Genomic DNA, 25,531 nt, shown 5'->3' with positions numbered 1-25,531 from the left:
AAAACTTTCAAAATTGGTGCACTGGCAACCCAGGGTCAGCACCCCGAGCCAGCCAGCACTGCCCCAGGACAGCTCTGTATAAGCCAAACAGGAAATATCAATTAGTTTTAGCACTAATGGGTAATTCCATTTCTAATTAAAGCATTCCTGTAAGTGTGGGAAGCCTGATACTGTTGCACCCAGAGGGACAGACCAATTATGATTGCTGCACATTTTTTACATAATTAAATCCTACACTACACAGCCTGCTGCACACCTTGCTATAGAAATGTTATTTATACAGTGTTAATTAACTGGATTTAATTTAGCAGTGCAGGCATTGAGATGCTCCCTTCACTCTGCCACTTCGCTGGGATGTTATCAGCGCCTGGTGTTTACCAAGAGAATCAGGGAAAACAGGATGAGCACCAACTTGGAACAGACCATGGAGAGGGAATCCAGCCTCACCCAACAGGGAGGCAGGAGGGAGGGCAGCCCTGGCACAGGTGCCCAGAGCAGCTGTGGGTGCCCTGGAGCCCTGGCAGTGCCCAAGGCCAGGCTGGACACTGGGGCTGGGAGCTCCTGGCACAGGGGAGGGGGTCCCTGCCATGGCAGGAGTGGAACAAGGTGAACTTCAAAGTCCCTTCCCACCCAAACCACTCTGGGATGCCACAAAACACAACTGGGATTGTTCTGGATTTCCTGACATTTCTTATGTGGGAATGGCTGCCTTTTATCATCCTGTTTTTGCTTTGGATTGTAAAGATTCCAAGTGAGCATCCAGCTGCCTTTCTTTACCTTTTATTAACAAATTGTAACACCGTCACTGGACCTGTGTAAAACATGTACCAGACACAGCTGCTTATAAAAAGACACCATTTTCTGCAAGTCAAACAACATCTGTCTCCTGTGAGTGCCCCTTAGGCAGGGCTGTCACAGCCCTGTCCAGGCTGGTCCCAGCCAGCAGCACCAGCACATCAGTCCCCCTCTCTCAGCAGCTCCTGGAGATACACTGCGTTGGTGTGGTAGGCACTGATGCAGCTCAGGTGCCAGTAGCTCCTGCTGTAGTGGGACAGTGCTGAGTAGTAGCTCTGCCAGGCCTCGTAGTAGCACCTCCAGTGGTGCTCAGAGCTGCAGCCCTGGTGGGCAGCATCCTCCCAGGAGCTGCAGCTCTGCTCCTCCTCAGCTCTGCTCCCGGCAGGACTGCAGAACTGATACTTGTGGCTTTTCTTGGCTTTAGCATTCTGTTTTGGGACTTTCTTTTTCACTTCCTTTTGCCTTGGGCTGTGGGATGGCTCCTGAGGCTGCTTTGGTGTGGGACAGAAACCTGGGGGGCCCTGGCGTGCTGGGGGCACAGGGCTTGGCTCCTGTGTGTCTGAAAAGGCCTCAGAGCAGGAGTTGTTGGCCCTGCTGTTCAAGGAACCCCTGGGGCTCCCTGAGCCATTGTTGGCCCTGCTGTTCAAGGAACCCCTGGAGCTCCCTGAGCCATCGCTGTCAGCAGACTCAGCCTCTGCTGCTGCCTCTGGGTGATGTTCCATCTCTTCCCACTCCACATCCCCATTCCTGGGCAGCCCACGCTGCTCTCCTGGGCCTGAGTAACTTCTTAAAATCTCCACCTCTCTCTCTGACCCTTCTTTAATGAAATAATCATAATCTTCAACAAAATCTGAGAAGCTCCAGGGACTGGTGAGTTGGGTTTTGAAAGAAGACAAGCATGGAATTTTGGGAAGATTTTGTTTTAAGGCCTCCTCATCTGGAGCCTGAGTGCTGTGCTCTCCATCCATCCTGGAGATGGGTTTGACTTGGTTCTTCTGTTCTGTGTGACAGCTGGAAGTTTGGGGGCTTCTATTTTTCTCTACTTTTGCAGGATTTGTGCACTTTTTTGTCTGTTTTTGCTTCGGAGTCTTTTTTGGCCTTTCTGCAGAGGAATTATGCCTTGGAAGATTAGAGGGAGGCTGAGGAATGTCTGGGAAGCCATTCTGGACAGGCTGCAGCTCTGGCTGCTCTGGTTTAGGACACACAGTGTCACAGTTCAGCACAGGAGCCGTGGGTATTGCAGGTTTAACTTCCACCTGCCCATCCTCAAACTGCTCCATCATTCCAGGGGGGATTGGCTCTGCACAGAAGAGAAACAAGCACCACTCAGGCAAGGGCATCCTTCCCTCCAGAGCTCACACCAGTAGCCAAGAGAAGCTTCTCAAAACTGCATGTCAGACATCAAGTGAGGGCCCAAACCAACCCCTTCAATTCTCAGGAGAGTTTAAAGAGCCACAATATTTCCTTCACGGGAGGCACCAAAGGCTGCTCAAGACAAACAACACTGCATTCCCTGTGGGGAGCTGAGCGTGAGGAAAATGGGCTAAAAGCAAAGCAGCCCCAGCAGAGAAGCCACACACCAGCCCCCCTGGGCTTGTCTGAAGCTCTAACAGGAAACCACCAAGCCCAGCTGCACGCCCAGCACAGAGCCCACCTGGCAGAGGAAGAAGCTGCAGGTTGCACTTCTGAGCAATTTTCATCATGGTGTTCTCCTCCTCCCCACGGCAGCAGTAGGTCACAGCCAGCCCCAAGGTGCCTGTGGGACAGAGCAGAGTTAATTGCAGGCCCAGTAGGGCTCAGGCCAGCAGGGTCAAGCCCAGCCAGGCCCAGCCCAACCTAGCAGAGCTGTCCCACCAAAGCGCCCGGCGCGGCCGATGCGGTGCATGTAGGTGTCCCAGGCCAGCAGAGCCCAGCCCAGCACAGGGCTCAGCCCAGCAGAGCTCAGGGCTCAGCCCAGCCCAGCCCAGCAGAGCTCAGGGCTCAGCCCAGCCCAGCAGAGCTCAGGGCTCAGCCCAGCCCAGCCCAGCAGAGCTCAGGGCTCAGCCCAGCCCAGCCCAGCAGAGCTCAGGGCTCAGGCCCAGCCCAGCCCAGCCCAGCAGAGCCCGGCCCAGCCCAGCAGAGCTCAGGGCTCAGGCCCAGCCCAGCCCAGCCCAGCAGAGCTGTCCCACCGAAGCGCCCGGCGCGGCCGATGCGGTGCATGTAGGTCTCCCAGTCCAGGGGCACGTCCAGGTTGATGACCAGGTTCACCTTCTCAGCATCAATTCCACGAGATGTCTGCAGCAGGGGAGGAGGAGAAAAGGGCCGTGAGAGCTGAGTAATAAACCCAGAACCCCAGAGAGGCTGGAAGGGACCACAGTAGGGTCACCCAACACATCTGGCACTCACAGCATGCTGCCCCTACAGCAGCTTTTAGCTGCAGAGCAACTGATAAATTGACACCTATTTTTGAGCCAGATCACAGAATGGGTTGGGTTGGACGTGCCCTAAAAGCATCCCCTCATTCCACGGGCAGGCAGATGAGGAATGGGGTGATGTCTGAGCCCCACTGTGACAATAAGTCACAGTCCACGGTGCTTGATCAGCACATTTATGTTCTCTCCAATTCCAAGCCAAATCAAATCCTCTGAAGTAACTTTATGTGCAATACTCCTGCATGCTGTAAAATTTGCAGAGCAGTTAATAAATCTGAAATGGAATCTGTAAGAAGCTTGTTTGAAAGCAGTAAAAGCTCACCAGGTCTGTGGAAATCAGAACTCTGCAGTGGAATTGCTTTAATTTAGCCATGGCATCAAATCGCTGATTTTGATTCATGTTGCCTAGGAAGACAAAAATTAGAAGCAGGTTACATTCTTCATCTTTATGCCCCTCACATTCCAGAAAACACTGCTTTGTATCATCAGGAATAAGTCAGAAACTTCCTCAAACATCAGCTCCAAATGAGTAAAGAACGAACAAACAAAACTGGAAAACTCAGGTCACTCATTACAAAAAAATAGTCTTTTCCTTGTAGATTGAGTCTCAAAAGACCTATGAAGATTCAAATGCTATTCTCAGCTATTTAACCAGAGGTCCTGCAAGGCAAGATTTAGGAAGTTTTCCTATTTTAGGTCACATTTATGCACAATTTCAGTGGAATCAGAACACTGTGAATGGATTTACCTGAAATGCACTCAGCAGGGAAGCCTCTGGATGTCAGGATTTCAGCCAGATGTTGAGCCCTGAGGGAACACACACACACACATACTGAAAACTGGAAATTAAACCCCAGCCTAAAACACCTGCTAGTCCTTAGGTTATTCTCTACAGGCAGGGACTGCATTCTGATATTTTCAGTATTTCACACTGCATTCCTCAGGCTGTATTTCAGAGCTAAGGTTTGCAGACTGCTCTGAGACCTCACAGCTCTCATAGATTTATCATCCATGGCTGGACATCACAAGCAGTGCTCTCAAACAAGCCTTGTCCAGGTGTTATTGCAAACAAATTACCTGCTGTGCAAATTTGAGAAGACCAAGGCTTGGTTGAAAGGAATCTTGCTGAACAACTCCTGCAGGTGCTGGGTTTTTTCCTCAAAGGTTTTATGTGGGAGGGGATGGGAATTCACGATTTTGTAGTACTGCTTCAGCCCTGAGCAGGAAACCAAAACAACAGATTAGGGTTGCCATAAAAACATGCACAGAGTTCTGTAAGCGTGTGATACTGCAGCTGAAGGGAAACTGCAAACAGACACACAGGAGAGCCTCCAGGAGAAGTTTTTCTTAAAAGGCTATATTTTTTTGAATGGATAGGAAAAATCAGAGTGTTCCATTTGTCACTGGTATTTTAACAATACAGGATCACAGACTGGTTTGGGCTGGAAAGGCCTTTAAAGACCTTCTCATTCCACTTCAAGATTCACTACATCAACACTGGGAAGCAGTATTCATAAACTGAGTAACTTAGATAGGGAAATTCCTAGAAAAATTCATAGAAATTATGAATTATTGTCATTCATAAATTCATAGAAATTATGAAAAATCATGCATTCTAAAGGCACATGTTTTGGCTTTAGTGTCCCCTCCTCATCCATTGCTGACCATGCCACTGTCACTGCTTTATGTGCTTACCAAGAAGGGCAGGGTCCGTGGGGTTCAGCCTGACAAACGTGGGCTCCCTCATGTACCTGGTGAGAGCAGCAGCCAGGGACTCGGGGTAGGTGGCTGACACTGCCAGCATCTGCTTATTGACAGGCAGGGAGGAGTAGATCCAGCTGGGGACACAAGCAGGGCGGTCACTCACACGAGGGCAGCCGACAGGAGCACACAGGCACCAGGGGAGGGCTCTGCCTTACTTGACCTGCTCCTGGAAGCTGCCCTCCTCCAGCAGCTTGTCTGCCTCGTCCAGCACCAGGAGCCTCACGCTGGCCGTGCTCAGGTAGTCCAGCTCGATCAGCTGCTTGATCCGCCCTGCAGGGAGGGACAGCACAAACAGCTCCAAAAACGTCACTCCAAACACTCTAACAATGAACTTTTAAAGTATTCTTTAACCTCTGAGGCTGAGCCCTATTAATGACAACAAGCACAGCCAACCCAGCGTCCCCAGGCCCGGTGACTGAACCGTGCAGGGTCACAGGGACCCAAAGCACAACAAAGCTGCCCCTACCTGGGGAGCCCACAGCGATGTGGCACTTCTTCAGCCTGCTCCTGTCCTGGCTCAGAGGCGTGCCCCCGATGAACACATGGCACTCCAGGCCTTCCATTTTTATGCCGATGGTCGTGATCACGGCGTGGATCTGCACGGCGATCTCCCTCGTGGGAGCCAGGATCAGGATCTGCGCGGGGCAAGGGTTAAACGGGAGGCTCGGAGCCGCAGGATGGCGCTGAGAGCGCGGTGATTTAAACCAACCGCGATGATTTAAACCGACCGCGGTGATTTAAACCAACAAACGGCGGTATCTCACGGCGCTCGGTGCCTATCCCCAGTGAGCGGTTCCCCCTCCGGCCCGGCTCACCTGCGTGGCGGGGCTCTCCAGCAGCACGGCATCCAGGGCGATGGTGGCGAACACGCAGGTCTTGCCGGTGCCGGACTTGGCCTGCACGATCAGATCTGCAAAGAGCGGCCGCGGCGGTCAGGGCAGCCCCGGGACAGCCCCGGGAGCAGGCCCCGGCCCGCCCGCTCACCCAGCCCGCAGCGCCCCAGCGGGATGGCCTTCAGCTGCACCGGGGACGGCCGATGGAAGCCGGCCGCCTCCAGCCCCGCCAGCACGGGCGGCGACAGCAGCAGAGAGCCGAAGTCGGAGGGGCCGCCGGGCAGCAGCACGTCCCGGGTGCGGAACCGGCCCGCCGCCTCCACGGGCGCCGCCATCTTGGCGGGGCGGGCGGGGGAGTCTCGCGAGAGCTGCCGTGATCCCGCGCGGGGCGAGCGCCGCCGGGGGGCGCCGTGCAGGGCGCATGGCGGCGGCTCCGCCTCAGGGCGGGCGCGGAGCGGGCACGGCTCGGACGGGCTGGGCATGGCGGGCTCGGTACAACGGGGAACAGCCCCAAATCACCGCTGAGTGCAGCTCCCGGCCCTGCACAGACACCCCAAACTCCTCCCTGTGCCCGACAGCGCTGTCCGAACGCGCCCTGAGCGCCGGCAGCCCCGGGGCCGTGCCCATCCCCGAGCAGAGCCCGCAGCGCACAGAACACGCGATTTAGGAGCCTACAAAAAATTCCTACAAAAAATTAACAGCACGGTATTCACTCAGCAAAGGGCAAATGTGCTAATCTGTGTGTGCGTTACTTACTACCCTCTGTAGGCCACTTACTTGAAATGTGGGTGGGTTTATGAATATCAGCTTTTATGGCAGCGCCTCGGAGGCTCAGGACGTGCAGCTTGCATTCATTGCGAGGGGATTTGGAAAAGCTCCACAGTGGCTTCTACTGTACAAGCACATACACTGTGCCATTATTCTTACAGTGCTGGGCAGCCAAAATGAATTTTAATGGCTTTGGTGTATCACAGGCTTGGTCACGCCTTTGAAATTCCTCACGTCTATATTCCTGATGGGGGAGAAAAGTCTGTCAGATTCTATTCAGTTCTGTTTTATTGTGATGATATTTTCCTGTGAATATCTGAGCAGCAAACACCTAACCCTGCAGGACAAAGAGCAGCTCCAGTTTGGAGAGCCCAGCAGCTGGCTGGGGCTGTGCCCCAGAGCACAGGTAACGGGATCTACGGGCAGGCCACTATTCCAATAATTTTTTTAATTTTTAAGTGGATATTCTCATTGGTCCTCAAGGGGAAAGAGTCTCCAACATGAGATAATTGTCCCTGGATAAATCTGGGAAAGGAGACAGACAAAGACACCTGGACATAACAAACATTTGATTAAACAGAGCCTTTCATAACCCTTTTAAATTGATGTGATTTGAACAGACAAGAAAGAGCAGCGAGGAGGGACTGTTCCCAGGGGGGAAGGGCAGCGAGGAGGTGACAAAACAGCCCCCAAGAGCCATTGCAGGAGCTGCTGCCCTCTGTGTTTCTCTCACTTATTCCTTTCCTCCCCAGGTTTCATGCAGGCTGCAACACAGCCAAGGTGATGTGTGGACAGACATTATTCTGTGTGTTAATGAGACACTCAGACACTGCACGGCCACTCACAACGATGCTGCTGTTTGTGATTTCATTTTCCTGCAGCCCTTCAGTGCAGACAGACTCCAAGCCGCGTCCCTGTGTGTGAGGCACCCTTGGCAGGTTTGCTGTCCCTCTCCCGCTGGTTTTGGCCCTGGCTGAGGGGCTGTGTCTCATTCAGGCTCCTGCAGCTCTGTCAGCCGATCCCGTGAAGGGTTTTGTTTAACCCTCATTCCCGTAGTGAATCTTACCTGCTGCTGCTCCTGTGTGAGTGCTGTGAGTCACAGCACAAACAGGAATCTTCTCTTTCAGCCTTGCTTTACCTCAGTGATTCTGGAGCCCTGAATTCCCATAGCTGACCTTCACATGTCAGCCCTGCCACGAGGAATCTGCAGCTCTGCCATGACATGGCTTTGCTTCTGCTTGCAGCAAGAGCCAAAGGAAGAATTCCTGCTCAGAGCAGCCTTTGGACAGCTTGACATTGAATCTGAATGCTCTGCAGGCAGAATAGGTCCTGGAAAGGATTTAGGTTGGTGAAAGAAGCAGATGAGACATCCTTCAGAGCTGGAGTACTGCTAAAATAACAGGTTATTTTGAAGGGATATAAACTAGCTTGGGGTCATAAAAATCCGTGAGGTTTTAAGATGTAGAAAAGCCCTGCTAGGGAAAACTCTTCCTCCCATATACACTGAGAAGATGTTTTATTCCTCCAAGAAAGTGCTCCCCACATTTTTGTCCCTGCCAGAAAGTGCACATCACATATTTGATTTAATTCTGTGCTGGACCCATTTCCCCCTGAATTTATATATCAGCTTTAGGTAAGTGATGTTCTAAGACACCTCTGAGTGATGCTGCTGATGCTCCAGGGCGGGTGGTCGCTATTTCACTCTATTTCAGACTATTTCAGACTATTTCAGCCTAACACCTGCAATACCAGGACTTAGGATTTATACTAAATACTTCCCACAGATTTATCCATGTCCTCCTTTTCTTATAAAGCCACTCTTCATTTCCAACATTTAAATTCTTGTTGTGACTCATTGAAATACCGAGGTAAAATGCTCATGGAGGTTGGTATTGGCTTCCAGAAGTGTTGTGTTGTATCTATTTTAAGAATATATTCATTATTGATTTGGACACTGCTACTGCAAGCAGGCACCAGCCTTGCCTTATTCCTTTGCCTTCAAAGGATTTGTCTTTCAGATCTGCCAAGACACGGAATTATTCCGAGCAAATCTGGTTTACATAATATTTATAGAATATTTTGAAAGTGAGATAATCTCATCCTCCTCTCCCAGATGTTTTGAGATGAAGACAGGGAAGTTTCTCTGTTCTCTGCAGCACGTGTGAGTCACTCTTTGGAGTGTGGGCTGTATTTGTGTTTGCACTGCCATGGAAACTGTGTTTGTTCTCTGTACAGTAGAGCTTGGGACAGTGAAAGGGCCATTGATCCAGCACAGACAGTGACTGCATATTCCCCACAAATCTGACTCTGGGCACCCTGCACATTCCCTTGCCCTCTGGAAAAGAAAGCTGCATGGCACGTTACCAGGAGCAGCAAGTCTTGGGAGCAGCAGAATCCTCTCTGTTCCCTCAGTGATGACAAAGCTCTGGGCTCTTCCCAGCGAGTCTGCTGCATGCAGTTATCATCAATAATGACAAGGAGGAGGATGGTGATGGCTCACATCCACCCGAGGCACATCTCAGTGCCCTCCTGAGGAATGGACTGGGTTCCTTGTCAGGCTCATTCTTCCCGAGGATCAGGGAGAACTTCCCAGGTTTCAGATGGAATCCCAAATCCACGGGGCAGGCAGCACAGGCACATGCTGGGTGCAGCTGCAGATAAAAGCAAGGAGATCTTAGGGGTCGGGTCAGAGCAGCAATTTGAGCTCTGCACAGAGAAATGTCAGTGTTTCACTGCTGTTGTTCTCCTCCAAATAAACAAACATCATCCCAGTTTAATCTTAGATACCAAGATTTGCTAAATTATTTTTTGAGCTCGTGTGAGCAGGATGTAGGTCACGAGAAGGCAGCGAGCCGAGAGGAAATCCAAGAGATGCTCAGCACAAGGCAGTGCTGCACAAGGAGCTCCCTGCTCCTCACTCCTGGCACTCCAGGGCAGGCACAGCAATGCCAGCAGCTGGAATTTGGCTGGAGCAGCATTAAAAGTTTAATTTTGAGGATAGGGCATAGCGAGGCTAGGGCATGTCAGAACTTTATAATACAAAGGCCACAAGTGCAGAGACTGTATGCACTAAAATACACTTAATGGAAGGAACAGGAATATTTTCAGGGCTATTTTATCTCTTTATGCACAAATATAAAACCAGACAAAGTTCTGGCATTACAGCCTTACCTATCGTGGCTGGATGTTTCTGCCCCAGTGGGTTTAAACAAGGATGGATGCAATTCAGGTCATGCTGCAGCTAAAGTGGGAGGAAATTCTGAAAGGTTTGTCGTCAGTGTGCAAGAAAGTCGAAAGGAAAGAAAATTCAGTGATAACCACGCTTGTTAGTTCAGCAAAGAACAGTCACGTGGGAGCCTGGAGAAACCAGATCAATGAACTGAAAGACAACAAATGAGATGAGCCTTCAGCTGTGAAGGGAGGGACGTTTCCTCAATCAGGAATGAACGAGGCAGTTCACAGCAGTGGAATACTCCGCTCTGAAGGAGTATTCTAATTTTTGCCCAAGGATCTCAGTTTTTCTTTTTGTCCTGAAATAAACCATGTAACTTTCTGCTTCAGGGAGTTTTATTCTTGGCTCTGTATTTTCTTGGAGATCTGATTTTCCAGTGCACTGCACCATCTGCTCATGGTTTACACCACGACAGAGCGGGAGGAGTGCAGGGCCTGGCATGAGGTGTCGGTGCTGCTTTCAACCAGTTGTCTACACGCCGGAGAAAAATGCTGCTTACTAAGGAAATCCTACTGAGAAAATAGTTCAGATTTTTCTCTTCTCTTGCAAGTTCCCAGGAGTTTGGAGCACATGAATATTCTGTTTTATTTTTTTATTCTGTGCTCCTGAACTCCTTTATCAGTCTCCTGGGACAGGAGCAGCCCTGGAGGCTGGAAAAGGGATCAAAAAGATGTCCTTAGCAGAGCCAAACAGAGCCTAGAAACTCTTCCTGTTCATCTGCCAGAAGATCACAGAGTCTGGTGTCTTGCAGGAGGCACAGGAGCTTGCAGCATCTGCCACTTGCCTTGTACACGTGCAGGTGCCCTCCTGAATCCTTGACATGCACTGAAGGTAAAACGTTGTGTGAGTTCAGTTTGGTCCTTCCAACAGCCGTGGGGATCACTGGCATCCCTGCTGTACTGCCACAGTCAAATGGGACAGCATGAGGTAAATTCGGTTAAATTCACCCAGTGACCCGGGTGCTGGCTGGCCCTTCTTGTCCCTGCCAGGGCACTGTGAGGGACAGCATCAGGTAATTCAGGACACGATCAGTGACCTGGTGCTGGGCTGGCCCTTTCCTCACCCCTCTCAGGGCCACTGCAAGGCCTGGGGGTCACTCCCGCTCAGTGCCTGTGCCCCTGGAGCTGCCCCAGCCAGGGCCATTCCGGCTCCTGGGGCCATCCCACCCTTCTGATCTCTCACTGCTGCCTGGCTCCCCACCCTGCCATATGCTGGGACGGGCTGTGACATCCACACCTGACCCCAGCCCATGGGGAACGGCCAGCTGGCCAGCAAATCCTGCTGGATTTCAGGGAAAAAGCATAGCTGGGCCGGCTGGCTGAGACTGTAAGGAAGAGCCGGGACTGGCAAGCACCCACTCACACCATGGCATGGCCTGTTGGAAGTGATTCACTTTTTGATAAGGTCATTTCTCCAATAAATTAATATCTTTACAGCCCCACATTCTACAGAGCCTCGAAGAGAGATGCTGTTCCCAGCTGAACAGATGGGAAATGGGAGCCCTGAAATGAGCGAGGAGACAGGAAATTTTGACCCATAATAACCCAGACACTGGAAGGATCAATAAACATTAACTCTGGAGTGTTTCCCAAACACATGTGAAAGGGCACATCGCAAATTTCCCATTTAAATTGGATTTTGACACAAAGGTCAGCTTTCAAAAACACTGAAATTGGTTTCTGTAAACAAACAAGCAAACACACTGAATCCTATTATCGTCTATAAAAATGTTTTCCTTCAAAAAATAAGGACCTGGAGAGGCAAAAATTTTAGCCAATCTTTGTGAAATTTATGGGAAAAAACCAAGTAACTACATTTTTAATCCCAAATTTGAAACCACAAAGTAGTATTTCTCCTCCTATCAAGTTCTTTAGCATTGCAGAGCAACTGAGGCTAAAATATCACAGGGGACTCAGCATTTATCATCTAAACAACACATTTTGCAAATAAGATGAGAATAATATTTATTTGTGAGAAACACTCAAAACTTCAAACCCTTTCAAATTCAGCGCAGTTATGAAGTCTGATGATCCAAAAGCGTTTGTATTTTTGTCCCTGCTCGCCTGTCCATCTGTTTGGTGTCCTGCGGTGAGAAGCGATATTGGAGGCTGTTGATTTGAGATAAAAGAATCCTGCTCTTAGAGGGGCTCATCCGTGGCTGCGACATCCCCACACCCGGAGTTTTCCAGGAGCTGCTGCGTGCGCAGAGACTGGCACGGGCTGAAACAGCGAGGGCAAAAATAAACCGCACTCAGGCACCGTGCACACCTGGGAACACCTGGGAACACCTGTCCCTGCGGCTCTCTGTGTGCTGGCCTGGCGCAGGGCGCATCTGGTCCGTGTGTCGGTGTCCCGGCCCGGTCCGTGTGTCCCTGTCTGTCCTGGTCCGTGTGTCGGTGTCCCGGCCCGGTCCGTGTGTCCCTGTCTGTCCCGGTCCGTGTGTCGGTGTCCCGGCCCGGTCCGTGTGTCCCTGTCTGTCCCGGTCCGTGTGTCCCTGTCTGTCCCGGTCCGTGTGTCGGTGTCCCGGCCCGGTCCGTGTGTCCCTCTCCCGGCCCGGTCCATGTGTTCCTGTCCCGGCCCGGGGCCCCGCCATGTCCCCCGCGCTGCCCGGGCACAGCCCGCGGTGAGGACGGAACGGGGACACCGCAGCCGGGTGGCTTTGCAGTTTCTCCCGATTAAGGCCATGTAGGTTAATCCGCGCTTTCGGCGGGGTGGTCCGCGCCCGCGGAGCGACGTGCGGAGCGCCGAGCGCCGCAAACTCCAGCGCCAACTTCGGCGGGGAGCGGGGAGCGGGGAGCGGGGAGCGGGGAGCGGGGAGCGGGGAGCGGGGAGCGGGGAGCGGGGGACGGGCGGGGCGCGGGGCCGGCCCGGGAGGAGCGGCCGCCGCCTCCAGCAGCGCCGCGGCCGCCGGGGCCGGGCCGGGGGATGCGGCCGCCCCCGCCCCGCCGCCCGCACACGCGGCCCCGCCGCCGCCGCCGCGCTGCGCCCGCCCCGCGCCCTGTGCCCTGCCCCGCCGGAGAGCCGCGGACAGACACGGGACAGACACGGGACAGACACCGGACAGCTTCCAGGAGCCGCCCCCCGGACACCGGACTGCCCCCGCTCCTCCCCTCCCGCCGCGGCCCCGCGCCCAGCCGGGCCATGGAGCAGCACCTGCGGCGCCTGCGGCAGGAGCTGGTAAGGGCCGGGAGTCGGGGCACCCGCGGGGCGGCTTTGGGGGGCCCGCTTATGGGTCTTGGTCCCGGTGCCATCCCCATCCCCGTGAGCAGAGGCAGGTCCCGGTTATGGGTCGGGGTCCGTCCGTCTGTCAGAGAAACCGCGGCGGGGCCGTGCGGGGGCTTTAGGGACCAGCTGCCCGCACAGGTCAGAAATCAGGGAAGCAGCCGCAGAGATGGATTGGAACAACTTTCTGTGAGTCGGAAGGATCTAAAGGGAGCGCGCTGGCACCTCCGGTAGCCTGTGAAAGTACTTGTTTAATAGAAAAGCCTTTGTGAGAAAGGAGCGGTGTTTTCGCCCTCCCGCCGCTCCTGCTCGGGGTAGCCCCGGTCCCGGGGCTTGCCGGGGCTTGTCCAGCAGCCCGAGGGGATTGCTGTGCTCTGGGGCTGCAGAGCACAGCAATCTGTTCCTGCGGGGCTGGGCAGCAGGAACCGATCCTTCCCAAAATAGGGCTCCAGCGGGGCTGGCTCGGAGTCTGCGTTATTATCCTGATAAATGGATAATGAGAACAAAAGGGGAAGACAAGGCAGAGCGAGAACGGCTGGGTGAAGTTTCCGAATGAGAGAAGCTCCCGGCATGGACTGGAGGGAGGTGATTCCAGCCGGGTTCGTGCTCCCCGTGCATTGCAGAATCACTCTGTGTGCGTGACCCTGTCCCTGAGGAGCGGGCGAAGCTCCAGCTGTGCCCAGGGCAGAACCGGGGCTGGAGAGCCCCGCGCTGCTCCACATCCCGGTGCCGTGTGAAACACGGCTGGGGCAGTGCCTTTTGCTCCCCATAAACGTGGCAGCAGTGACATTTAACCCGCTGCCGTTCCCAGTGCTTCCCCAGCAAACACAGGAGGTGAAAGACAAACTAAAACAAAGGAGAATGGGAGTCACTGGTGTGCTGTACCCTGGGTGTGATGAATGAAATGCAAACTGCCAACCGGGGCATGTACAGAATAATCTGGCAGCCCTTGAAAATCTGAGCTGGGAGAAGGAATAGCTTCCAGAAGAACATCCTAAGAATAAGGTTCCTAAATCTGTGTTTTGTCTTCTGACCAAATCAGTTTTGTTATCGGAGCAGTATTTTTGTAGAGGAGTCTAAACATTGCACCTCTGAGTCTGAAACATGCCTGTTCTGTAGTGCAAAATACAACTTCTGAAGAGTCAATATATTCAACAGAAAAGGTCATCCCTCACATTTAATGTGAAAGCCAGAAAAAATTACTTTAAATGAGAAAATTCTGGCTTTGTTCAGTCCTTGCTATAATGCAGGAATTTATTTTTTTTAATTATAAAAATGCAACAGTTTTTATTATATGAATAAACCATGACTTAGCCTGACATAAATCTGCATATGCTTGGCTTGAAGCCCTGGGAAGGGGCAGTTGGTACCTGGGAAGGGGCAGTTGGTACCTGGGAAGGGGCAGTTGGAGCCTGGGAAGGGGCAGTTGGTACCTGGGAAGGGGCAGTTGGAGCCTGGGAAGGGGCAGTTGGTGCCTGGGAAGGGGCAGTTGGAGCCTGGGAAGGGGCAGTTGGAGCCTGGGAAGGGGCAGTTGGTACCTGGGAAGGGGCAGTTGGTACCTGGGAAGGGGCAGTTGGAGCCTGGGAAGGGGCAGTTGTCACCTTGAGCTGGGCGAGCTGTGACTCTGCTAGGAGCAGCCCGTGTCTCTGTGACTCTGCTGGGAGCAGCCCGTGTCTCTGTACATTGGGTTTTCACCAGCCCCATTAGTTCCCCTCGCACAGCCCGGGTTTTGTTGTTCAGGACTTCCTTTCACACGGGTGATCCCAGCGTGGTGTGAGCGGCTCTGGGGACATCCGCAGGGTGCAGCTGGACAGGCCTGGGCCCTCCTCCTCCTCCTCCTCCTCCTCCTCCAGCTGCAGGGCCGGTGGGAGCTGCAGCACTGGAACCCCTCGGCGCTGCCCGGAGCAATCCCAGCCTGTCAGAATCCCTCGTGTCCCCGCAGCCCGGAATGGAAACAGAGCAGTGTTTCTGTGGAGGGCAGCGAGCAGCCCGGGGACAGCTGGGCCCATCTGCACCCTGGGCACTGGAGCTGGGCTGGGGAGCTGCTGCTCTGCCTCTGCCTCTGCCTCGCTGCGGGGCAGCTCCTGCCAGCCTGGGCTGCTCCAGAGCCACAGGACATGGGCAGGAATGTGAGAATGGCTTTGGCCACCGGAGTGGGTGCAGGGGAGTCCAGCTCTGGGCATCCCATGCATTTAGGAACACACCAGGCTGTGCTGTGGCCAAGGAGCAGCCCTGCTGTGCAGGGAGATTCTGCAGAACTTCCCTCGGTGACCAGCCAGGCTTTCTAGGGCTGCTCAGTGTCACAAGGCAGGGTTAGAGACTGTCCCATTAGCAGAAGTTCAGTTTGTCTCAGTGCAGGCAGCCTCTGGTGTGGCAAACCAGACTTTTGGCCAGTTTTGAGGAGATTTTCTCAGAAAATAGTGGATGTTGGCACAGCTCCCAGTTCCCAAGGAAAGGCTATCTTCCAGTGCCACTCAATCCCCCAGCAGTGTGAGACAGGAGGATTCCAGCTCTGTTTTTCCTTTCCCTTGCTTTGTTTACTAAAACCACATTTAATGGCTGGTGTGTTTGGCTGGGGGCCCCCCTGTGTCACCTGTGTGAGCTGTGCCAGGCAAGGCAGCCAGTGGGGCACTGCCCTGCTCTCCCCGTTTCCTGTGGGAAAGCTGTGCCAGGGCTGCCCAGGATCAATCTGACCCCTTTCAGTCAGTGGGGAGAGCTCTCCCGCTGCAGCCGCCTGCTTCCCATTGTAAGCTGATCGTTTCTGGCATGTGTGGTGTCCCTTTGATTGGAATCCATTCAGAAGCTTCCACAGCAGTGCTGGGGAGCCTCGGCTGACACAGCCATTCATCCCTGGGAGCAGGACACCCTCGGCCCGGGCAGCTTTCCCAGGGCTGTGCCAGCTCTCTGCACCTCGGCTGCAGGAAATGCGTGAGACCTTTTCTGCTCTGGGAGCCCCTGGGCTTCGTGGGTGCACTGTGGCTGCTGGGAACGTGCTGGTTTCCAGCTCTGGTGATGGAATAATAGGCTGTGCTCCTGCACTCCTGTCATCTGTCCTCCCCTGGCACTTGTGAAATGTGCCCCAGAGCTTGGGAGGGTGCCATTCCTGCCCTTTATCCCCATCCTCAGCGCCCTTTGGTGCATTTGGGATCTGCGTGCTGTTCCTGCCCTTTATCCCCATCCTCAGAGCCCTTTGGTGCATTTGGGATCTGCGTGCTGTTCCTGCCCTTTATCCCCATCCTCAGCGCCCTTTGGTGCATTTGGGATCTGCAGGCGTTGTCCTGAGGCACAGCAGAGCTGTCACAGAGTTATCTCAGCTGAAGGCTCAGGTTCAGCAGGAGCTGTCTGGCTGGGGAATTGGCAGAGAGGAGTTTATTTCTGTGCTGCACATGGCAGTGCCTGCTGCACCCTCAGACAGCAGGACAGCTTGAACTGATGTGCCCAGCACCACCCATGGACTGTGGGATGGGGCATGGGGCTCTCTGCAGGTGGAATAAATCCTTGTTTTGTGTCTGGGACTGCTGAGTCCATGGGGCAGATTCATCTGGCATGTGGGGTATGTGTGGTGTAACAGGCCAGGGGGCACAGCCGTGTTAGCTGTGCCTGTAACCTTACTTGGCTGTGCTTGTAACCTCGCTTGGCATGTTTTGGTCTGGCAGATGAATCCAGGATATATCTGGGCTTTCTGTTGCTTTCTTCTGGGAGGAAAAGTATTTCAGTCACCACTCTGACTGGAACTTCTAATGTTCTTCCTGCACATTTGTCATAAACGCATCGAATTACTGAGTTTGATGAGTCTGACTCCCTTCTTACATTAATTTATGTCCTGGTAGACAGTGTTTCTTGCTATGAATATCCTGCAGGAATAGAACATTGGGTCCGGCTGCAAATACAGCCAATTATTTTTCCTCTTTGTCTGACACCAGGTCCTATTCCGGTAACTGTGTCGCGCTCCGAGGGTTGTGCTGTGTTTGCATCCTGCTCTCTCTGCAGGGGCAGCGCGGGTGCTGTGCAGTGTGCCAGGCACCAGGGACAGCCCCGAGGGCCCAGGGCCACTGCTGCAGCTGCAGCAGGTGGGAACAGGCAGCTCCAGGTGATGCAGGTCCCAGGGATGCAGGTCCCAGGGATGCAGAGCCCTTTTTGGGTGATGGGAACAGGCAGCTCCAGGTGATGCAGGGCCCTTTTTGGGTGATGGGAACAGGCAGCTCCAGGTGATGCAGGGCCCTTTTTGGGTGATGGGAACAGGCAGCTCCAGGTGATGCAGGGCCCTTTTTGGGTGATGGGAACAGGCAGCTCCAGGCGATGCAGGTCCCTTTTTGGGTGACCTCACCCTGCTGCTGGAGGCAGAGCAGGAGGGTGGGTGGTGTCACAGATCTCATCCCTTGGTGTTCCTGAGGGGATGGTGCAAAGGAGTGACTTGGCAGCAGATGTCCTGTCGTGTTTAACTGGGGACAGAAGGCAGTCACAGGTTTGGCCTCTGGGTTATTTCCAGAGCAGCCACCTAAAGATGAGGGTGGATTTTTCAGACTACCAGTTTCACATAATCAGGAATGTTAAAGAGCAGATTCCCAGGACAGCAGGTCTGTGCTGAGAACTGACACTTCTAACCATCATCTTCAGTGGCCAGTGGTCTCTCTTCTCCTTGGGCTGTGAGCGAAATCTCAAGTTTGGAGTTATTTTTGGCCCATTTTTATCCTGGTTGAGGAGAATTGATTTTTCTGATTTGCCTTTAAGCACAGGGAGTGTGACTGGGAAGCACAAACAATATCCTTGCAGTGGGAAGGAAGGTGGGTAATGGAGTGGTGTGAGCCACATCTGTCATGGTTAACATCTGCTTGGGGTCTGTTGAAATTGTTATGAGGGGGAGTCTCAGGTTCAGTTTCAGCATCCTTCCTCTTTCAGATAAACTGTGAGCTCACAGTCAGCATCCCACGCACACCTACCCTGGGAATAGGTAAAAGAGAGACTTGAAATTATTGTGATAAAATGCAAGGACTGAAGGACAGCTGCAGGCCCTTGGCATGCTCCAGGGGAAGGAAAAGAAAGGTGGAACGAGGGGCTGGGGAGAGCTGTGTGTGAGCTCTAGTGGGCAGCAAGGCCATGGCCAGCCACAACTGCAGGCTTGCAGGAGATTAATCCAGTTACTGACCCAAAGGGAAACACAGAAACAATATGGTCAGCTCAGCAGTTCTAAAATAATTTCAGTCTCTCTTATGTCATCTGCTTTAAATACCAATTGTTTGGTGCTGCCTCTGTTGCCCATCAGAACTATTATTAAGAACTATTTGCCATTTGTTCTTTCCTGTCCTCTTAGCAATAACTTCCTCTGTGTGCATTTCTTTTTCCTAAGAGCTGCACATCTGTCTTCCTCCTCGTTGTGACAAACACACTCAGGGCTCTTCTTCCCAGCTCTGGGCTTTTCCTTTCCATCAGCAGCACCGAGCTGGGGATGCAGGGCTGTGGCTGCAGGAGATGGGCTGGAACTGATCCTGAGAGCTCAGAGAAGGGAGGTGTAACAGGAGAGCACCAGTTCCCAAAGGGGCTGGGAAAGGTTACTGATTTACCTGGGAAGGGGAAGGAAAATCTCCCTTGTTTGTGGATCTCAGGTGTTTGGGGTTGATGAAATGCCAGTAACTGCTGGAGAAGGTTCCTTGGGCCAGGTTCTGTGAATCAGTGGTGGAGATCAGTGATTCACCAGCTGGGTAAAGCAGTTGTGGGTTATTGTTTGGGGTGAGGAGATCATGGACAGGGTGGCTTCCAAAGCAGTTGTGGGTTATTGTTTGGGGTGAGGAGATCATGGACAGGGTGGCTTCCAAAGCAGTTGTGCTTTGCTGCTCAGGATGGGGCACTGCCAGTGCAGAAACCACTCTGTGTATGAGCTCTGGCAGCTTTGCTTTGGTTCCCCCCATGTTGAATATTCCCTGACGGTCATTTGAAAGTGAAATTTTGAGTTTTGCGCTTCAGTTCTCAGTGCTTGGGGTGTCTGCAGTGTGAATGAGCCTTGCTCTGAGGAGCACTGAGGCAGAGCTGGCTCCCACCTGCACAGGAGGAGAGCCAGGTAACACCTCAGAGCTGCAGAAGGAACCTCTCCCAGCACACCCCAGTCCCAGGCACCGAAGGGGAGCACAGCCCTGTGAGTACTTGTCTTGCTTCAAAAGGCATGAGTTGGCTTGTGCAGAATTAGGCACCAAATTTTTCATGCCAATTTTTAGGGATTGCAAAAGTCTCAGGGATAATGAGATCCAATTTGAGGCATCTGATTTTTAACTGGTGTATAGAGCTAGATTTGGGTATCTGCAAGCTGTCCTGGTTCTAAGAGGGCTTTTTTGGAAGCAGAGAAGCCAAACCACCACTTGTGTTGAAAGGCTGAGTGTCTCAGGTGAGACACCTGGGGACACAAATCTGAGTTCCTTGTGCATGAAGTGTGTGACCCAGAGCCAGTGAGGGCTGTCCCTTCAGCCTGGAGTTCCCACCACCTCCAGCAGGGCATCCATTTGATTTCCAGCCCAATCTGCTGAATTTTTTGCAGAATCCCTTTTTCTTGTCACAGAGCAGGCAGTTCAGTCCTGACCCTCTGCCAGGGAGGGGATCTCTCCTCCCTGGGACATTGTTCTTTTTCTGGAGAGCCTCAGAGAAGCCAGTCTGGACTTGGGAGAGCTGAGATCTTGGCAAGGAGGAGAGGCTGGCAGTGAGACACGGGGGCAGGTTTATTTTCCCTCCAGAATTTTCTCTCCAAGGTGAGTGCTGTTAATTGCAGGTGGATGGAATCCAAGCCCCGCGGGCTGTTTGGTCACCAGGCAGTGACTTCACCCTGGGCTGGGCTTCCCTCTCTCTCCATTCTGTACAACACTGAGCAGACACCGAGAAGAGCGGGAGATAAAGCAGAGCGGGTTGGTTTGCCTCATTTTCTAGCTTGCACAACCCAAAATTACAAAAGTGTTTGCCCGCAGGGTTGGAAGGCTCGCGATGTTGAGAGCTCGGTCGCTGCTGGCGGGGTTCACATTGCTGGAGGGGCTGGAGGGTGGGATTGCCCCTCCCAGGGCAGGGAACCAAGGGGGCACAGCCCAAAGCCCCCTCTCCTCTGCTGTGCTGCCAGGGCTCAGCCCAGGACCCCCACTCATTCACAGGAGAACATCTCCTCTTCTCTCCAGCAGTTCAGCTGCCCAGGCTGGTGCTGGCCCAGCTTTGGCAGCCCCAGGTGCTTGGTTCAGGAGGAGAGGTGCTGCCTTTGGGCTCAGTCTGTTCCTCTGTCTGTTCCTGTGGGGCAGCTGGCTCTGCCTGTGAGCAGCACTGCCCACACTGCCCAGGAAGGGTTAATGCTCCCGGGGCTGGCCTGGCTGAGCCCTGCAGAGCTGCCCCAGCCCGGGGCAGTTCCCGGGGGCCCGGGGCAGTTCCCTGGGGCTGGGGAATTGCCGGGCAGGTGCCAGGGGGGCTGGAGGAGCCCCGTCCAGGGCAGGACCCCGCGCTCCCCAGGGCGCGATTACTGCCCGGGGGATTTGGTGGGAATGGCCAATGAGGGGCCAGGCTGGCTCCAAATCCAGCTTTTTCCAAAGCCCCAGATAAACCAGACTGCCATTAATAAGGCAAGGAGGGTTAGGACGAGCAGCATCTCAGCAATCTGGAGAGGTAAGGTGCAGTTCTCTCTGAGGCTGGCCCCAGCTCGGGGTGGGAACAGGGACACGGTGAGGATGCAGTTGGGACATTATTTGCACCTCTGCAGCAGGAGTTTATTTGCTGATGCTAAGAAACGCCATAGCTGGAGGCTCTGGGTTGTGAAATCAGGAAGCTGAGCACAGGTTTTCTGTGTCTTTGTAGTTGTGTGCTCATTCTGGGTGATAAACAAGTTCCTTGAGAGGAAAACTCTGAAAAATGTCTGTAACCTGCTGGTGAGTTTAGTTCCAGGTTCTGGGGTTTGACATGGGATTTGTGGTCAGAAACTGTGGAGCAGTTTCCCCTTGGAGAGCTGGGCTGTCACAATTCTCTGATGGCTGCTCTTCCTCACTGCTCAGCTCCACGTACAGAGATGGAAATAGAGCGAGTAATTGAGCCAGCTTGGGTAAAATGAAGGAGATGTAGGAAATAAAGCTTGCTAATGTAAAGCTGAACATAAGAATAACAGAAAAAGCTGGCCCTTTTCACCCTAATCTTGAGATCTGTACAAGAAATGGTGATGAGCTTTTTAGAGGGCTGGTGACAGCGTAGGCTGGAGCTGCCTGGACGGGGTAATCTCTGCAAACCCCTCAGCAGAGTGAAGTGACACGGCCTCGCTGCAGCCCTGCCAGCCCCACTCCCCTCCTGCTAAAAATGACTCATGGCAGCTGTTGGGAAGTGGAGCCCGTGTGTTTCCTGGTGCTGCTTTGGGAATACGATCCAGATCCTGCAGGAGAGAGAGAAAGCAGCAGAGCGAATAAAGGGGGAGCTGGGAAGCTCTGGAGAATAACTTGCTTATTTTAAGCCTGGTGAAGAAAGTTCAATCTTTGTAGTGAGGTTCAGGGACGAAGCAGAACTGCTACTAAAGGTCCTAGCCTGGGAATCAGAGAATTCCTGCTTGAATGTAAGTAATCCTGGAGTTTGTTGGTTGTTCTGTGCAAAATTTCCAGTGCATTGAAATGTCTTTGATTGTCCTCTAGCGAGAGGGGCCTGTGCTGAGGGCATTGAGGGCTGGAGATGGGTTATGGAGTAACAATTTAATTCTTCCTGGGGTTTATTTTTAATCTACTTGAGCACTTCAGGTGAGGAAGCAGGGCTCTGTTCTGGCTCCTGATTTCAGCTGGCGGCAGGGCACAATGGACTCAAAAGCACGAGAACATTCTAAAACTGGCAGCAGCCAAACCCATTCATAGTTCTACACCTTGGGCTTCTGCCTGCCAAGCAATTAATGGGAACCCAAACTCTTTATTTTTGTTGTCAGGTCAAACAATCCACTTCTGTCAGCTCCTCTTAATCCTAGAGGGACGCTCCTAGAGAAATCTAAGGAGAATCGGAGTGCTGTTGGCTGAAGTGGGTGCAGTGCAGGTGGGATGGATGGCAGAGGTGGCCAGGAGGAAGGGCATGGCCCAGCGAGCTGCTCAGCCCTGCTCTGCTGCCCTGGGGACACTGCTGGGGACCCTGACCCATGGGGACACTGCTGGGGACCCTGACCCTGGGGACCCTGACCCATGGGGACACTGCTGGGGACCCTGACCCTGGGGACCCTGACCCATGGGGACACTGCTGGGGACCCTGACCCATGGGGACACTGCTGGGGACCCTGACCCTGGGGACCCTGACCCATGGGGACACTGCTGGGGACCCTGACCCTGGAGACCCTGACCCGCTGTGCTCTCCCCCACAGCTGTCCATGAAGGAGGTGGGTGACGGGCTGCACGAGCAGATGAACTGCATGATGGGCGCCCTGCAGGAGCTGAAGCTGCTGCAGGTGCAGACGGCCCTGGAGCACCTGGAGCTCTCGGAGCAGCGCCACTGCTGCAGGAGCGGCACGGGGACGGGGCTGGGGGACACCCAGGGACGCTGCCCCCCGTCCCTGGCGTGTCCTGTGCCGCAGCCAGCCGGCCTGTGCCAGCCTGCTGCTTCCCCAGAGAGCCACCAGCCCCGGGACAGCCCCTGCTCCTCGCAGAGCCTCTGCAGGGACGGCGTGTGCCCCCCTAAGGGACCCTCCTCAGCGCCCCGGGCACCGGAGCCGGGCCAGGGCACGGCTGGGGCGTGGCCACCGTGCCAGGAGTGCCCGGGCTGTGACGATGGCCACGACTGGACCTCGTCCCTGATGTCGCAGAGCAGGAACCGGCAGCCGCTGGTGCTGGGCGACAACATCTTCGCGGACCTGGTGGGCAACTGGCTGGACCTGCCCGAGCTGGACAAGAAGGGCGACAAGGGCGAGGCCTCCCTGTCCCTGAGCAGGTCCCAGGAGCTCTGCAGGAAGTTCTCCCTCACCACCAACATCTTCAAGAAGTTCCTGCGCAGCGTGCGGCCGGACCGCGACAGGCTGCTCAAGGAGAAGCCTTGCTGGCTCCCTCCCGAGGACAAACAGCCCCACATCTCCAAGAGGTCCAAAAAGATCAGCAAACTCAAGGGCACGTTTTACCTGCCCCTGCACGGGAACCTGCAGAGCCACCACAGCAAGGCAGAGAGGTGCCCACGGGCAGAGGGCCGTGGTGAGCTCCCCAAGGTGGGCACCAGGAAAGTGCCCGAGCCCAGAGACTACAGCCAGGCAGGGTTTGACATCAACACGGCCGTGTGGGTGTGAGCCTGCTCTGCCCAGCCTCTCACAGCTCTGCTCTGCCCAGCATCTCCACACCCACCGCCAGCTGGAGGCCGCCCACCTGCTCAGGGACTCTGACAAGAGAGGATCCTGCAGAAATGCTGCACACGGAATTTTCTGCACAACTCCAGCTGCAGGGACTGCCTGAGCAGCAGCTCCACCTGGGGAGACCTTTGGGGACCAGTACTGGCAAAAATAATGCAGATCTTTAGCAGCTTTAGGGTGAGTGGTGCCACAGGTGAGCAGCTCCTGGTGCCAGGCCCATTCCATCATCTCCAGCTCAATGGTGCAGCACAAAATCCACAGTGTGCATGTGTGTGTATGCGTGTGCAAATATATATATATATATATATATATATAGTTTTGTTTAAAAAATCTATTCCTGCTTGTGTGCACTTGAAACTGGGTTACAAACCAGGCATCCCAAGCCTTGTACCTGAAGCACTTGTTATTTAAATGGAAAGAAATATGTTTGAATTTATAAGACTTGAACAATTGCTGAGTGGGGGCCAGACCCCCAGCTTTGGGGGAGTTTCCCCTTAAACTGTGTCCCTGGTGCCCTGCCAGCATCTCTCCCTCCCCTGCCAGTCCAACCAGGGGGCACCAGGCTCCTTACAGGGGGTTTGTGACCGGGGGTCTCGGTGGGTTTGCCCCTTCCCCTTGTCCCTGTGGATTGTTGCAGGTACAGCGCTGCTGAAGTTCATGGTTGGATTTTCTCCAGATGCAAAGTTCAGTGCCCCATCTCCTGTTGTGTTCCTGTTGCTGTTGTACAAACCCTGCTGTGACAGAACCAAGTTCTTCAGCGTCCGACTCTCTGAGAGTTCCAATAAAGTGGGATTGTCTCACTCTGCTCTGGGACACCCTGGCTCTGTTCTCTCACTGTGGGGGTTCCCTGGCTGTTCCCACCTGGGGCTGGGCAGTGTGGGGAGCTTCCATTGCAGGAGAGGTTGTAAATCCTGGCACAGCTCCCTGCCAGGGTGCCAGCACTGCTGCAGAGTGAGCCCCTGCTCAGCCTGAGCCTGCAGGGCTCCTGCAGCCTCCCCATCCCTCCCCATCCCTTCTGCCCCCCAGCAGGGACACGGGCAGGGGTTTGGGGTTTGGGGAGAGGCTGCTGCCAAGGGAAGAGCCCCAGAGCTGGCTGGAGAGGGGCACAGGGGACAGGGATGCTGGCTCAGCCATGGGGAGTGTGACCGTGTTCACAGGGTTTCTTGGATGAGGGAAGAGACGAGGATCTGACTCCATGTTTCACAAGGCTGATTTATTATTTTATGATATATATTACATTAAAACTATATGAAAACAATAGAGGAAAAGGTTTCATCAGAAGACTAGCTAAGAATAGAATAGAAGGAATGATAACAAAGATTTGTGGCTCGGGCTCTGTATCCAAGCCAGCTGACTGTGATTGGCCATTAATTACAAACATCCAACATGGGCCAATCCCAGATGCACCTGTTGCACTCGGCAGCAGCAGATAACCGTTGTTTACATTTTGTTCCTTTGTTTCTTTATTTTAAACACCCAGCTCTGCTCCTGCTGAGCTTCCCCAGGCTGAGGCCGGCACAGCACAGGCAGAATTCTTGTTCTGCTTTGCAAATTAAATATAGGCACAAGGCAGGCCGTGCTTGTGCCCATACAAGGAGAGGAGCAGGGCAGCCCCCGAGCTCAGCACTGCTGCAGGAACCTGAGCAGGCTTTGTCCTTCCTCCTCGTGGGCTCCAGGGCTGCTGCTTCCCCCTTTCTCCTTTCTCTGAATGCTGAGAGGCTGCTTGGGAAGCATTTTGTTTTCCTCCTCTTTTATCAGCAGTTCGTCCTGTTTGTTACCTCCCCTATCCTTTCCAGAGGGTCACCAAAGAGAAGGAGTTTTCCAGAGAGAGGAGCGGCTTTGCATTAAAATAGGATTTTCCAGGGTGTTTGCAGTGACAAATCCAGTGTGGGCTAGGCTTCAAACGTTTGGAAATAGCAAGAAGATGCAGCTGCATCTCAAAGTTCTTAAGAGAAAAAAATATTTCATAAATATTCTTTATAGACATTCAAATAATGAAGAATATCACCCAAGCCAGACATCCTCCCTAATTTACTCTCCAGAGCAGGATCTGCTAATAGATCAGAGTTGGATTTGTGAATTACCATTTCACCTCTCCAGGGACTTTTCCTGAAATTATAATGGCTTTTGTTCCTCTTTTTTCCCTTCATGAAACTGCCACGAAATTTTTCTCCATTATTGAGTATGAAACCCAGCTAATTAGCAC

General features: G+C 53.5%; 2 protein-coding genes across 2 annotated transcripts; one reads left to right on the top strand and one right to left on the bottom strand.

Annotated features, from left to right (window-relative positions):
* Nucleotides 1–783: 783 nt before the first annotated feature.
* DDX20 (DEAD-box helicase 20) lies at nt 784–6,143 on the bottom strand. Its single transcript, XM_058819368.1, has 11 exons — nt 5,955–6,143; nt 5,786–5,880; nt 5,437–5,605; nt 5,126–5,240; nt 4,902–5,044; nt 4,284–4,422; nt 3,955–4,013; nt 3,529–3,611; nt 2,964–3,069; nt 2,450–2,551; nt 784–2,095 (listed from the first exon to the last, which is right to left on the bottom strand). The coding sequence occupies exons 1-11, from the start codon at nt 6,136–6,138 to the stop codon at nt 957–959; spliced, it is 2,334 nt and encodes a 777-aa protein (XP_058675351.1). The 5' UTR covers nt 6,139–6,143; the 3' UTR covers nt 784–956.
* A 6,798-nt stretch (nt 6,144–12,941) lies between these two features.
* Nucleotides 12,942–24,046, top strand: INKA2 (inka box actin regulator 2). The gene is made up of 2 exons (XM_058819569.1): nt 12,942–12,980; nt 22,357–24,046. Exons 1-2 carry the CDS (start codon nt 12,945–12,947, stop codon nt 23,263–23,265), a joined length of 945 nt encoding a protein of 314 aa, XP_058675552.1. The 5' UTR covers nt 12,942–12,944; the 3' UTR covers nt 23,266–24,046.
* The last annotated feature ends 1,485 nt before the right edge of the window (nt 24,047–25,531 follow it).

This window comes from Ammospiza caudacuta, chromosome 24 (genome assembly GCF_027887145.1).
Source record: "Ammospiza caudacuta isolate bAmmCau1 chromosome 24, bAmmCau1.pri, whole genome shotgun sequence".
NCBI lineage: Eukaryota > Metazoa > Chordata > Aves > Passeriformes > Passerellidae > Ammospiza > Ammospiza caudacuta.
This window is presented reverse-complemented; position numbering and strand designations above follow the sequence as displayed.

What these genes read in the sequence shown, in the direction of transcription:
- DDX20 (XM_058819368.1), bottom strand. Translation starts at nt 6,138, where the DNA reads ATGGCGGCGCCCGTGGAGGCGGCGGGCCGGTTCCGCACCCGGGACGTG. An exon ending in AGCTTCCAGGAGCAGGTCAA is followed by an intron (nt 5,045 to 5,125) that starts GTAAGGCAGAGC and finishes TTGTGTCCCCAG; the next exon opens with CTGGATCTACTCCTCCCTGC. An exon ending in TTCTCAAATTTGCACAGCAG is followed by an intron (nt 4,014 to 4,283) that starts GTAATTTGTTTG and finishes GTGTTCCCTCAG; the next exon opens with GGCTCAACATCTGGCTGAAA.
- INKA2 (XM_058819569.1), top strand. Translation starts at nt 12,945, where the DNA reads ATGGAGCAGCACCTGCGGCGCCTGCGGCAGGAGCTG. An exon ending in GGCGCCTGCGGCAGGAGCTG is followed by an intron (nt 12,981 to 22,356) that starts GTAAGGGCCGGG and finishes TCTCCCCCACAG; the next exon opens with CTGTCCATGAAGGAGGTGGG.